General features: G+C 39.6%; 1 protein-coding gene across 3 annotated transcripts in view; it reads right to left on the bottom strand.

Annotated features, from left to right (window-relative positions):
* Window positions 1-4,886: 4,886 nt before the first annotated feature.
* Window positions 4,887-15,504, bottom strand: part of FRMD3 (FERM domain containing 3) — a 294,321-nt gene continuing 283,703 nt past the window's right edge. For 2 of the 3 annotated variants that reach the window (XM_025423225.3, XM_049116366.1), the window contains one exon: window positions 6,689-10,476. In XM_025423225.3, coding sequence (XP_025279010.1) covers window positions 9,881-10,476 — 596 coding nt within the window. In that variant the 3' untranslated portion in view covers window positions 6,689-9,880. Of the gene's footprint in view, window positions 5,117-6,688; window positions 10,477-15,504 lie in introns of those variants that run through there. The other variant, XM_025423226.3, reaches the window with a different exon arrangement.

Raw genomic sequence — 15,504 nt, 5'->3', positions numbered from 1 at the left:
TGTAGTTGACATCCTTCTCACCTGAGATACAGATGCTTCTTAACTGGTTTTTTGATTGCTCACAAAGGTGACTGGTTCAGGTATTATTGGTAAGTCAGTCACTACATGAGAGGACGGTCTGGGGTTTCTGGTTTCAATATCTTACTCTGCCACTCTTCTTTGTTAAGTTCTTTTTAGACTCATCTTGGATTATCACCTCAGGCAGCTGCTAAATTAATCCATTGCCACTAGCTGTTTTTCAAGAAGTGCTGTGGGAGAGCTGGGAGCACAGATGGAGCTTTGGGTAAAGTCAAATAAAGAGAAGTTTGAGAATGGATCCTTTCAGGGAACTGCCATACAGGTTGAACACTTCCTTGTAGGTGGGGCTATTGGGGAACTCACACCCATTCTATCCCCTTCAGTGGCTACAATTCTGCTATTTTTCATAGCTTTCATAGTTGTAAGGCTGTTGGTTTTCAAGGATATTGTAGGGCTGGCTAGGAGATGTGAATAGGGCAGGTTAAAATGCCACAAAGCTCACTGATCTTATTAATACTCAGCAGGTTTTCCTTGAATAAATTGTCTTAGTTATTGGAAGCTTGTGGTTAATTTCCAGAGTTCTGGAAAAGTTGATTTTCACAATTTTTGCCACTGTTCTCATTACTATTATGGAGGAAAGGATTTTTTGAAGTCTACTCCAGCACTCTAGTAGTTTTCCATAAAATAGAATTTTAATGATCACATAACTATTCTAGTTGTTTTTACATTTTATTGAAAGAAAAAAATTGGTAAAGACCTGATCTGAAAAAGGATGTGTCATACTCATTAGGATCATTCACTTCCTCAGTTATACAGAATTATATACCAAAAAGGCTTTACCAAATTCTAGATGCTGAAATTAATTTTTATCCATTCTTTCACTTATAGGTACCTTGTTTAACCTAATTTAATCACTAGAGTTTGAGAAAATCGAATTATTCACAAAAAGATAATTCCCCCACTTATTGTTTTCATATAGAAAGTAAAATATTTTTATATATAGACACTTTATCATTATTTAGGTGGTTTTAAATTCTTCAAAGAAAGAAAAATTAGCCATATGCATTTAGCTTTTACCCTCAAATCTTCAATTCTGATCACCAAAATATTCATTTCCAATGCTCTGTCTCTCCATTCTTGTAAGCCAGTCAGGATCAGTGACATAATTTGCATGACCCAGAGCAAAATGAAAATGTGGAGCTTTTTGTTCAAAATGCAGTGGAAAAGTACAGGTAAAAGTATAAAAAGTTTTTCTTTTAAAAATATTTTGTTACTTATAAAAGGGTGATAGTAATACATGAGTAATGATATTTATGTTACAAATTACAAAGAACAATATTTTAATCCCATAATTATGTGTAATAAAATAATGATTACTTGTTATATTAATATATATCAATATATAAGTATCTTGATCATAACATTTTTAGGGTTCATTTTTCTGCAAATTCATTTATTAAGTCATCAAAACAATATTTTAAAACTCCGTTTTTCAATTAAAGTAACAGTCACTCTTGATAAATGTAAGATCACAAATAAGTTTTGATGATTTTTAAAGAAGGGTCTGCTTATACAACTGTTACTGGTACTGTTAAGAATATTTTATAGACCTTAACAATATTCAGATAAAGTTCTGATAAATTATTTTGAAATACAAATTTTAGTACATCCAGCCTTGGTTATTCTTGCAGAATAATTTTTCTAAAAGATTAATTTTTTCTAAGTCTGAATTTAGGTTTAAATGTTAGTCTAATGGCATTTTAATGTTTCCTCTAATCTTTGCTGTAACTTGTAGAGGTTGTACAAGAAGCTTAAAGTTGGTTTCATGATTTATATCTAATTTAAAATACTATTTATGAATTCTAATGCTATGTCTTCAATCACAAGGGAAAACTATTTTAAAATTGTCTATTAGTTAATAATTGGTCCATGAAAGTTTTTATATGAAAATAGCTGGGGGTGGATAGTTTCTGTGGGATGTGAGGATCTTTAATTTCTATTTCCAAGCCAATGGATATTTGCTTTGCAGTGTTGCACTGTTTTTCAAAATCAGAAATGCTAAATCTCTGAAGAATTCTAATGACTCTCTGGTATAGTTTGTTATAATGTCTATGTGTACACTTTTATGTTGTGATAAATTACTAACAGTTTACTGCCTAAGTGGTGACAGATATTGTTCCAGTGCTCAGGGCAGAGTCGATATCCATGCAGATGCTCCAGGGATGGATTCCAGGGATTGATGGGCAAGCTGGCCTCCCACCACGGGTTCCAGAACCATCTATATATGGAGTACCTCCTATCTCCAGGGCTGGATTTTGCTGCAGCTGCCTCCTTTGCCATTAATCTGGGCTCAGATTCTGGTGCAGGAAGTCCCCTCAGGGACTGCTGGTACCCTAGACTGCCCCATTTATGTATGTGTGCATGCCTGTACCCAGGCCAACGGTACCATATGGGAGTGCTTATTGTTGCCTGACTGATCTCTTTCAAATTTCATTGTCCCATTGGACTTCACTTATAAAACAACTTCAAAGATAAAATTATTAAAAATTTCAAGATGGTGATAGCAGAGCATTAAACCAAACCTTTGAAAGCCGGGTTATTTATAGGTTCACAGGTCACATGCCCATGAAATCAGTCCTGAATGCAGTAGTTCTCAACCAGGAGTGAGTTTGCCCATCAAGGAGGGCTACCTTGGGTTCTAATAATGGACTATTCCAATTGAGCCCCTGAAAGCAAAAGTGATAAGACACATTAGCACCAAATGTAGGGCCCCCACCCAGGTTTGGCACTCTCAAGTGCAGAAGGGTATCTCCTCCCCTCTGTAGAGTGGTTCTCTGACAGAATCTTCTCAGAGACTCCAGTGCTGGGGAGTTCCAACACCTGTTTTCATCTGTACTCTCCTTCACTTGGTGAGACAGCAAACTGGAATAGTAGGAGGAGTGGTAGCAACAATGGACTTAGAAATTCCCCAGTTGGGACTTTGTTGGTCAAGTGCTCCAAGACAGGCTTGATTTAGGGTGAAGTGGGAGGTGCTCTGCTGCACACAGTCATTCAAGCATCCAAGTTGTTGGCAGCTCTAATATCCTCAACTGGTGGCGTCAAGGTCACCGCAGGTGCTAATACCCAGTGACAAAAGGAAGGCCTACACCAAATCTAGGGCTTGGAAGTGATATAGATCACTTCCTATCCAAATTCCATTGGCCAAAACTCAGGAATACAGCATACCCAAGTACACAAGGGCTGAGAAATGTAGTCTAATTCCATGCACAAGATGAAGAGGAAACTGTTTTGGTGTTCAGCTGCCAGTCTCTGCCACAAGAAATTTATAAAATGGGAGATTTGTAGTAAAATGTGTATAATGTGTCCCCAGGCCTCCTAAGATAGGCCTGTCCCTGGGAACATCTGGTGTGTTGAGGCAGACTGCCTTGAAAGGCAGCTTTCCAGCCATGATTCCTTGTGCTTGATAATGTTTGGTTCATATTACAGCTTATGTTCTGGGAAAAGCACACATGGAGCATTGAGCATCAAACAAGTGTCAAGCTGGCTGACATTTCTCAGTATAAATGATTGAGTTGGCTTGTGTGTACCTGGTGTGAATGGTTATTCACAATTAAACTGATCATCAGTGTTCTGTATCAGTGTTCTGTACAGATCAGAAATGTCAAAATCAGGGCTATGGAAGTAAAAGGAGCATTGAGATCATTCTAACCTTCTACCTGCCTCACATTAAGCAAGAAATTTAACGTTATAAATGGTGAGTAATTTGAGTGTGTAACATTAAAGATTCAGTGCCAGAGGCTCATTTAAAATGATCTGTGTAATTTGTAGTCTTAGACCAAACCACATGATATGACTATTTTTGGTAAATTTCAAGCAGTATTTTGTGGCAAGGATGAGAATATGAGTAACAGGCAATAATCCTTCTCTAACTTTGTCAAGAGCTTTATTTTAGAGAAAGAACCTGGAGCAGTTTTTGAAAGAGGGCACCTAGCTATTGAGCAAAAAAGCCTTACAGGTAGAGTATCTGGAGCCATCCTAGTTAATACCTGATGTTGTGACATAATCACTAAAAATACCCCCTTTCACTCTCCAAAGAGTTCTGGAAAATAAATTACATAGGAACCCTAAGACCAGGGAGCAGTATGTTTATGTGGCCACCACTGTTCAAGGTCTGGTTTGCAACTTTGCAGAACCAGCAGTTCAGGATTGTTGGGACACTTGGGCTGATCCAGGATGGGAGGCAGTTGATTCTCACCAAGTAAATTACAGGAGATTGATGCTGAAACCAGAATGCTGAATTTTTAAATTATGAAAACTGTCAAGCAGAGTGAAAATTCACACAGGTTTGTTAGTACGTTCTCTCCCCTGAGAGGCTTGAAGGCTAGTCTCAGAAAGCCAATTTTCGTAATCCTTATTCTTGTGGATGAGGAGTTTCAAAGTGACCAGGGTTAGCTGGAAGAGCTGCTGTAATTCATAAGACATGTTTCAATACTTAGTACTCACCTAAAGTATATCCTTTGTCTTTGTAGGAGTTTTCCTTTACAACCAGAAAAGTGGCCTTGGTTCTCTTTCCAAGGAGATATGTGGGGTAAGCATCAGCTCTAGATTAACAGGGATGTGGGGTTCCAACCAACCCTCTTTTCCTTTACTAATATTGACTCTCAAGTTCCCTCAGCCACTTGCAAGGCCAGTCAGGTCTGGTGGCAGACAACCCCTGGTACCTGAAGTTCAGCCAGAGCAGACTTCTCGTTTCTTTCCTTGCTGGCAACATTGGAGGTTGCAGAGACCCTAAATATTCTTGAGTGTCCTTAGTGCAAATCTTGTCCCCACCCAACACCCTGGTTCCCAGTAGACAATAGACACAAGGGTCAGGAGAGGAGTAAAATCAGTTTTATTAATTGATTAGACAACACAGCTGGAATCTGAGACCCAAGTGAGGCTTCTTTCGTCCTCTTGGAAGTGATGACCGCTGAGCCCACTGGGCAGTGCTCGCCAAACTTACCCACCCCATCACAGACCGAGGCTGGAATGTGGAGAGCCGAGTCCTGGCTGGGCCCACCACGGGCAGGTCCTGCTGGGTCTGTTTACTGCATGTAGACTGGAAGCCCAAAAGCAGGTCCGAGAGAGAGAGAGAGAGAGAGAGAGAGAGAGAGAGAAAGAGAGAGAGAGAGAGAGAGAGAGAAGAAGCAGGAGGACAAGTAAGCAGGGACTTTTAGTACATTATCTCCACCCAGTAGAGAAAGATGGCCCAAAGAGGCTCACATTCATCAACCACAACCATCCCCAGAGATGGAAGCTTCTCCCCAGTACTTTCCTTCCAGGCTGGAGTGTGGTTAGATCTTTTCCCTGTTTGGCTAAGCAAAGAATGGAGGAATAAGGAAAACGGTTTCTCCTAAGAGGTGAGGTTGGGTCAAGAGCCTGGACTGCTCAAGGAATAAGTAGCCGAGGGTCACTTTGTATGAACCTTCCAGTCTGCAGACACTAAGCCAAACAAAGGTGCTGGCTACAGCCACTGGAGCTGGGACTGTAGGTCCCTAAGTCACCTCATACCTGAAGAATAGCCACACAATTCTTTTTCTTGCCTGTACTCTATAACCTGGGCCTCTGATGACTGCTGTAAGAACCTGACAGATCTTCCCTAGCCACTCCCTACCCCCCAGGTGGGCGAAATGGATGAAGATGATCAAAAGGTTCAAACTTCCAGATAGAAGTTCTGTCTGGAGATGTAATATACAACATGGGGACTCTGGCTAACAATACTGTATTGTATTGAAAGTTGCTAAGAGATCTGCTCACAGATGAAAGTTCTCATCACAAAAAAAATTTGTAATTCTGTGAGGTGTTGGAGGTTGACCAAGCTTCTTGGGCAATCATCTCACAACATATACATATATCAAATCATTATATTGTATACCTAAAACTCCTAGAATTTTGTATATCAATTATCTCCGTAAAACCAAGATTGACAGGACTTAAGGGGCCACCACAGCTGAGGTAAATTTGGCTTGACATTATGGTGTTCCTATTGTATAGAGAGCCCCTTCTGCTTCATTCACAGTAACACCTTCTGATCTAGCGGTCAGGCATGGAGTTGTTAGCTTTGTGTTAAACAAAAGCAGTGGGCCTTCTAGGCCATGCTGTATGGAGGGGAAGACCAGAATAGAAGAGTAAGGTTCTTCCAGGGTCCATGAACAGATTCAAGTTTCATGGCAAGTGTTGGAGAGTTGAGTCTGACGTAGTTCTCTCTGGCATAGGAAAGCACCCTTTTCTGTCAGAACTGAGGACCTACTAATTTTTATCAGTCTGAAATCCTTCCTCCTATGTGCAATGAAGAACACCTCTCTGTTTTTCCATGCTTTGCTATTTCTCTAGTTAGCTATAGTTTAGTTAATGAAATTAAGATATCTTTTATGTTTGGGTCCATTTTCAGTACACTCAATATTCCTGGTTTTAGCCTGAGTGATTTCTTTTCTTTTCTTTTCTTTTTTTTTTTTTTTTTTTTTTTTTTTTTTAGCCTGAGTGATTTCTGCAAAGGACTAATCCCATCAATTACCTGTGATTTTTTTTTTTTTTCAGACTATCACCATTCAAGGGTGACCTACCTTTCTGTAGTTTCAACAGGCTATTAATGCAACTTTACTTTGAATAAAACTAAATGATTGCAGAAACATTTTTCCCCAGAGTATTTTTATTAGGGATTCCTGCCACCATATTAACATATAAAACAATCTGGATGTTGACATAGAAATGCAGATTTCACTATACAAAGATAAGGCTCCAATCACAGGTAACATGGCCCCCGTATCTCTAGTATTTCAATGAAATCAACTTTTGAATTCTTCCCAGAGTTGTCTTTATAAGTATTAGACAAACCACAAAATATATTCCAAATACATAACATTTTACAGTATGCTCCAAGCACAGACAGAAATACACGATACTTTACCTACATTTTTTTCATGATCCAACTTGCATTAGCACTAAAGACAAGATTGTGTGTGTATATGTATGTGCCATATATGTGTGTATATAAAACCACAAATGTACACACAGTTTTCATGGAAAATTGAAACCTTTGAGACTGTGGGTTTTATCCCATGGTATCTGAGAGGGAAAAGGATAACAACATGTCACAAACTCCTCAATTGGGGAAAAATAAATACAACTATGTATGAGGGGCATATCAGTTGTGTGTATACAAATACACACATATATACAGATTCATATATAAACACATCTATACCAATAATATGGAATATACATATACTCACACACTTGCTTTGAATTCTGTATCTCTCACTATATTATATATTCTCCATCTTTGGAAGCACTTTTCTCCTCATTAGATTCAGGCAGCTGGTGACTGTCTCTTAACAAAACTGAAGTGGATATTTCTAAAATGCTGATTCTATTCTGACAAATGGCATTTCAGGATCCCAGTTTTACATTTAGTAGCTATTGCTTAAATTCAGCAAGCCCTATTCTGTTAACTCCTTTGCTTAAAAACATTTCTATTAATGTCTTTGCCCAAAAGAGATGTTACCTGGAAATGTTAAAATATGTTGATTACTCCCTAACATAAATCTGCATGGTTGGATTATGTGTGGTATTTATCCTGTCAGTATTTTTCAGTGTTGTATGATGGGCAATATATTACTTCCATAATTAAAAAAAATATTTAATGTTACTTTTAAAGGGCAAGGACTAGGCTTGTTATGGTTAGAACTTCAAAGGAAATGATAGGAAGCATGATTACAAGGGGGACTAATTTTGTGCAGACTACACTGGGGTAGCCTTTTGTCAGAAAGTATGACTTGGAAATCATTAACAAAGAGGTAAAAAAAAAAAAAAAAACAACCTTCAATGTCAATGCTGGCCATTTGAAAACTTCCAAAATAAACCATAGAAAATATATTCTATGTTGGTATCAAATTTCAGGTACTAAATATTCTTCAATAAAAAGCAAAATAAGTTATGAAAGCACAAGAGAGAACACCCTACAAACTTAATAGCAAATGTATATTATAGTTTGCTCAACTGAATTCTTTGAAAGCTAACTCTTAAAACTTATTTTAAAACAGATGTCTAAAAAAAAAAATAAATAAAAAATAAAACAGATGTCTAATAGAGCACTCAGAGCTCCATAAATGAGTAGGACAGGCATGGCCAATTTAGAAAGGATGCTAATAATAGAGCTGGAGCATCTATTACAGCTAAGGAGAGACTAAAGGTGCCCAATTTCTTTGTAAATGAAGGTAATGGAATATTCTCAGTCCATGGAGAAATCCCAGTGCACTATCCTAAGCTCCATACTCTTTTCTTTCTTAATTATACCACAGTATCGGTAAGTACTCTGCATGGGGAGGCATCAATCATTTATTGTGGATTTTATGGTATGAAGGAAGGTTCTAGAACATTTGTCCCCTCTGCTATCTGGTTAGGGAGTCATTTTACTGTTTAATCCAACCTGAAATGCTAGATCATCTAATGAGTCTCTTCTACTCTCTTAATGGGAGCCCCAATCAGGAATGAGTTAAGATCTTTAAAAATCTGAGAAAGAAAAAGAGTATAAGGGCCACCACAAAGGAAAATCATCAGCATTTATCAAAAAGCCAAATTCCATTCTTTTCATATCCTCTCTGTCTCTCTCATTCTCTCTCACACAACTTTCTTTTGAAATTTCTCCCACCGAATCCAATGAATGGCATGAGGGACCCAAAAAATTATGCCTTAAAGTTTCTCCACTTTTATTTAGATCCATTTACACATATTCGTGTCAACTCAGACAGCAAGTGCACATTCTTTACATCATCCAATACCATGCATCTCCACCACTTTCATAAAAGATGGTTTGTCTGCCACCCCTAGCCTCACCAGAACTCCTGTTTTGCTACTTGCCCAGTTCCCATCTGCTTCCACTCTTGGGTTAATGTACGATAATATGCAATTAACTAGCATACCTTTTAACCTTTTTCCTTTAAGGTTTCACTTTCTTTTAAAAACATTCTGTTTCCCCAACCAAAATATATGAACATAATGCAAATGAAAGTAGTAACTCATCTTGTCCAAATACTCTGAAAAAATGGACCATCCTGTGTCCGCTTGAGTATTGTTTCTACATCCTCCAGTTCCATCATCCATTTCAAGAGCTTACTTACTACAGTGTCTTTCTACCTATTTTCTATCTTATATGCAGGTAACAACAAATTATGCAATTGGTTCAGCCAAAAATATTTTAAAAAACAAACCAGTGCCAAAACATTAAAAAAAATTCCTGACATACCCTTTGTGCATTAATCTTACAATCTGTACACTTAAATAACTCCAGGAGGCTTCTTTTTTTGCTAAAAATTTACCAAAATATTTTGAACACATAAAAATATTTTTAAAAAAACAGAAAACAAAAGCCCAGCATAAATTTAGTTGTATAGGCATCGGTTAGAGGACATTGTTTTCACTAAGGATTATATTCAAAAACTCTCTTGGGTTTTTACTAAAATTCTGATTCTGAACCTTATAATGGTGCTATTAAAAAAGGGGAAATCTAATTCAGCTCAATGTATTATGTATTATGATAAAGAGTATGTCTGTAGTATAATAAAAAATAAATACATTTTTGGTTATTGAAAGGCCATCTTCCTGACCTGTAACTAAAATAACTATTTGACGTGAACTTATTTAACTGTAGTGAATTATGGAAAGCTAACTTAAAATTTTCAATAATCAGTTATAAGTAAGGAACACCTGTTCATGGCCCTGTGACCATTCAGAACTAGGCATTTGCTGAAAAAAAAAAAAACTAAAACAACAAAAACAAATCACTAGTATTGAATATAGCCCTTAGTCATATGAGTCACGACCTTTATGAGCAACCCAGCATGTAGAGGATGAGGTTTACTTTGCCAGCCACCCACTCCTTTAGAGGGCAGTAGTATTCATAGTGAAACTGCTCAAACTCTGGCGTCTGGCGGATTTCACATAAGAAGGAAAGATCAATACCTGACTCCAAAAGGAGGAGGAGCAGGGGGAATACAAAGAACAGCAGCCCCAGGCCCACCACAAGGAGCCTGGAAAAACTCTTGACCAGTGGGTTCACCCGAATATGGCCGCTCAGAATGTCATAGCTCCACGACAAAGCTTGGTGAGCCTCTTTCAGCTCTTCTTCTTCGGCCATCAAAAAGGCATTTTCATCTGCTTCCAGTTCCTCAAATGAATCTGTGTCTTCTCTTTCCAACTCCAGCCTGGATGGACAGTCAAAGAGCATGTCAATCTCATCATCATCAACAGGGGTGGGGAGCAGGCTGGCGCTTGGGTTGTACGCCAGTTCAGAGATAGTCAGGGGCTCTTCTTTTATTTTATCTTCCTCTTCACTTGGGGGGCTTTCATACTCCCGGGCTTCCTTCACTGGTGAGCTAGAGATCAGAGGGGCAGAAATGTCTTCTTTGGGTAATGGAACACCTGTAAAGAGACATTTTTTCCCCTTAATTTTAGGTTTCAGGTTGTTTTTTTTTATTCCCACAAAGATCTATAGATGGACACTAACAAAACAAAACCCCCCAAAAAAATGGAATTCAAGGAATCCATGAAATTATTCTATGGAATCCTAACTTTTAACAGTCATTTTAATAAAAGACCCTAACGTCAATATGCTAAACCTAAAATAAGCAACACACCTCAAATGGTTGACAATATTTACAATATTTATGTGTACAATCATGGTCTGCAAACCTCCAACTTTGGTCATGTCTGCAATAATAAGATGACAGTAAACCACTATTCTAATTCTGAGTGAACACTTACTGTATTACTTCATTGGATGACAAATTACAGAATCTACTATCCAGTGATAGTCTACTTTTATGTATTCCAGTCTTCATTCTAGGCACAAGCTAGTTTTCTAGTTTTATATAACTGCAATCATGTATGCATAAACTTGTATCTTGCTCCCTCCATTTAATGTTTTAACTTAGACATTCTCTATTTGAAATGAACTCCAATAGCATTATTTATAACAGTTGCCAAGTTCTCTAATACAATAAATTAATTGCCTACTGGCAAAGATTTAGATTGCTTTGTATTTGTAAAAAAAAGGTGGGGGGGGAGATGTTAGGAGACATCTTTACGTATAAAAGCTTTTTTACCCTCTCATTTGAGTTCATTTGCCACAATTATCTAAAAGGAAAATTGCTTGGTCAAAGAGTATGCAACTTATTTCTTAAAGTTTATCAGAGGAGAAGTGTTTCTCAACTCTTCGTGTTAACAGATGGAAAATGAAGTTGCGTAAAGCCAGCTTTCCTCATTTTGAGTCTTGGGTTCTTAGTGGGAAATGAAGGTCTGGCTTTATTAAAGCCATGTTCCTCAGGGTGGATCTACAAGGCAATAAAGTGGTAGTGAGGTGCATTAGTCACTATAAACCAGCTTTTAATTAATACATTTCAGGATTTCTAAGATGTGTGAGAAGTGATATCACCAAGATGCCGACATTGGTCATACCTGACTTAGTTGTTTGCTTCCCCTCATAAGAAACAGCTATTTCTGGACAAGACACCAATGAGAGAATCCTAGAACATGAGAGTGAGGCTGAAGCAGCCCACTGCACCACAGAGAACAGACCGACCACACTAGAAGGGTGGAGGAATGGCTACATGCAGACCATATTGCCCCTTCCCTGGCCAGTGCAGCACCATGCTGGGAAGTCTCCCCCGAGCTGATACACACTCCAGAAAAGAGAGACCAGAGGTGATATCCAGGATTGTGGGTTGCTTCAAGGGAGCTGGTTTTGCCCCGTGGGGATCATAGGGGGCTCTGTGGGGCTCAAAAACTGGGAATCTGTGACAGAAGAGCAGAGGAGGACTTCCCACAAGCAGCACTTGGATCTCGGGAGAGCTAGCGCGTACCTGCAGCGCCTAAGTAGTAATCCCAACCAGTGGCTCTGTTCATTTGCAGAACCAAGTCAGGGATACACTCTGGGAATGCTGCAGGGTTCAGGTCTGCTTGATTTGGGTTCTCAGATGAGTTTTATCATCCCTGGAGCCTGGTCTGACCCTTCTTCCCTGGTCAGAAAAATAGTCATAGCCTCACACTCTGTAGAACCTGGCTCCTGGCCCCTCTCAACCAGAAAGCCTGATGGGAAAATTTAAAAGTTGCCTGAAGGGGGCCCTCCCAGGCAAAAGAGTTGAGTCACAGCTAGCAGCTATGGAATTTTCCCCAGAAAACTGTTTCCCCAGAATGTGATAGGAAGGGCTGGTGAGAACACCTGAAAGCTACATTAGACCACCTGGGCAACACTCAGCCTGAGGGATAAGTGGGCAGAGCTGACTGAGCAAAGTAAGGGTCCTCAGAGCAAAGTAAGGGTCCTGTTTGGCCAGAAAATCTGTGGCATGAGTCCACTGGAGTAAGAACAACCAAGAGCCTTACTGGTCTCTGAGCTGCTTCTCCTGCGGGGAGAACTAAGTCACAGTGCTTCTCATTGCTGAATAGGCTTCAGCCCCCCCCCGACCAAGGAACCTCATGAGAACACATCAGAAACTGCTTAGCCCTTCCAACAGCCCTGCTCACAGTGGCACTTTGCAGAGCAAAACTGGTAGCCTCACCTGCCCAGGGTATCCTTGCTTGATTCAGGTCCCCAGACAACAAAGAACACAAGGGTCCTAAGTCCTGTCCTGCTGCCCTGGCAGGACAGGGAAACTAATCCATAATCCCACTTTAACTGCTAAGCATAGCACCCAGGCCTGACCATCTAGTAAGACTACCCAGAGAATCTAGACAACTGTGATGCCCACCCTACAGCCTCACTTGGGCAAGTACCAAGCCAGCAGTCCCATCCAGCTATTCTCAGTGGCATACCCACCCACCCATGACCTCAGAGTTTATATACGTGCCATGCCCCAAAATAGCCCCTAATAGCAGGCCCACCTGCCCAATGATGTTACCAGTAGCCAGATCCAGAAACCCAAACCAAGCTGTTGAAGAACCCTCTCTGCCAAAATGAACCTGCAAAATCTGGGAGAGGAGATCACTTACAATTTGCAGATAACAAAGTATCTCACTGGTGATCAATAATCACAACAAGTCAGGTAAATATGACCTGTCCAACAGAAACTAATTAAGGCATTAATAACTAACCCTAAAGAGAGAGAGAGATCTGTGAACTGTTGAAAAATTAAAAATAATCCTTCTAAAGAAGTTTGGTGAATTACAGGAACACATAGGTGATGAAACAAAATTAGGAAAATGCAAAACTGAACAAAATGAATGCAACCAAGAAATAGAAACCATCAAAAAAAATTCTAGAGCTGAAAAATACAATAACTGAACTGAAGAATTCAATAGAGTGCTTCCACCACACATTCGACTAAGCAGAAGAAAAAAATCAGCAACCTGGATGATTGGACATTTCAAATTATCCAGGCAGAGAAACAAAATGAAAAAATGAAAAAAAAAAAAAAAGGGAGGTTAGCTTACAGAACTTATGAGACACAATGAAAAGAAACAATATTGGCATTATGGAAATTCAAGAAGGAAAGGTGGGGGAAGGATAGAAGGTATATTTAAAGCAACAATGGCTGGGCTTCTGGTCTGAGCAATATAGGGAGCCCCTGAACTCACTTCCTCCATATACACACCAAATCTATAGCTAGTAACAGAGCAGTTCCTCCTGAAGAACTGAGGTCTGAACGAACAGCTTCTGTACATGATAGAACACAGAGAACGGCAAGAGAGGTGGAAACATTGTAATGAAGGAAATCCCTTTCCCCTGATACTGCAAACTGCACAGGGGAGGAACAGTACTGAGGGACTGTGAGCATACTCATTGCTCTGGAGCACAGAAAACAAGCTACGATTAAAAGACCAATTAGAATAAGCCCTAGAACTCTGCCAGATGGCAAGAGAACTGCTGAAACTCTTGGGTCAGAGGGACTGGCAAGTGCCATGGTTTACATTCGCCCTCCACCTTGATAGCACAGATGGGAGCAGGGTCTGGACAGAATAGCCAGCCTGCCACCCTAGCAAGCTCTGAGCACCCAGCCCCTACTCATCCTGGATGCCCTGGGACACACAGAGAGAGCTATGGTTTAAAAGAGCAGCAAGGATATAAAGGATCCAGCCCTAGAATTCTGCCAAATGTCAGGAGAGCTGCTGGAACTGTCTCTAGGCCAAAGGGGCTGGTGACCACTATAGTTTACGGTCTCCCTCTGTCTTGATAGCATGGACAGGAGCGGGAGCTGAGAGCCCTAGTTTACTGCCTCAGTGAGGTCTTGGGATGCTAGCCTACACCACCCCCAACTGTCCAAAGTGGCCCTGGCACAGCACACTCTGAGACTTGCCTGATCGATGCTCACTATACCTCCAGCTGTCTCACCAAGGTATCACAGGAGCAAAGCAACCTGGAACCCTTCAGGCCCATACTACTTCAGCTCCAGATGACTTGTGAGGGCATCTTGACTAACACCTGCTTTGGGTCCAGCCACTCCACTCAGGGAACTCCCTGTACAAAGCATCCTGAGAAAACCCTGCTAGTACCTGCCTCAGTTTCAGCCACCCACCAGGGTGCCCCCTGTGTGAGCACCTCAGGATCCACTGGCTTGTACCCACTTTAGCTTCAGCTGTTCTGCCAAGGTGCCCTCAGCAGAGAGAGCTCTGGAACCCCAGCCTACACCAGCCACAGAGTGAGCCAGCCAAAGCAACCAGGAACACACAGTTTACACAGGGGATGATCAGATATAAGACCATTCCTTTGTGTTTGGAAGGAGCAATTGTTCCATCTAATTCACAGAGACAAACACAGAAAGTCAAAATAAGGAGGCTTATTTTGAATTTCATTTAAATGAAACTTATTCATTTAAATGAATTTAAATTTATTCATTTAAATGAAATTTAAAAAGTAAGAGAACTATGAAAGAAAACAATCTTCTAACCAAAAACAAAAATTCAGTAAAGGGAGTAGAATGAACACTTATTAAGCTTAAAAAAATGTTAAAAGAAATAAAATCAATTATATCTTCAAAGTTAAGGGAACTCACAAAATAAAAGGATGTAAAATATGACAACATATATGTAAAAAAGTGGAGGAGGTAGTAAAAATGAAGTTCTTTTAGGCTATGTTCAAACTTAATATTGGTTGCTATACATGATATATTATATATGAGCCTACTGGTAACCACAAATTAAAAATCTGGTATAGATACACAAAAAATAAAAAGAAAGGTATCGAAACCATAAAACTAAAGAATGTCATCAATTACAAGGGGAGAGAACAAGAGAAAAAAGGGAGAACTACAAAACAACCAGAAAGCAATTAATAAAATGTCAGTAAGTATATACTATCAGTAATTATTTTAAATGTAAATGGGCAAAATGCTCCAGTCAAAAGACATCAGGTGGTAGGATGAATAATGAAAACAACAAAAACCCAACCCATTTATATGCTGCCTACAAGAGACTCACTTTAGACCTAAAGATACATAACAGACAAAGTGAAAGGAT

Source organism: Canis lupus, chromosome 1 (genome assembly GCF_003254725.2).
Source record: "Canis lupus dingo isolate Sandy chromosome 1, ASM325472v2, whole genome shotgun sequence".
NCBI classification, from domain to species: Eukaryota; Metazoa; Chordata; class Mammalia; order Carnivora; family Canidae; genus Canis; species Canis lupus.
The sequence above is the reverse complement of the archived record's forward strand: the minus strand, read 5'-3'. Positions and strand labels throughout refer to the sequence as shown.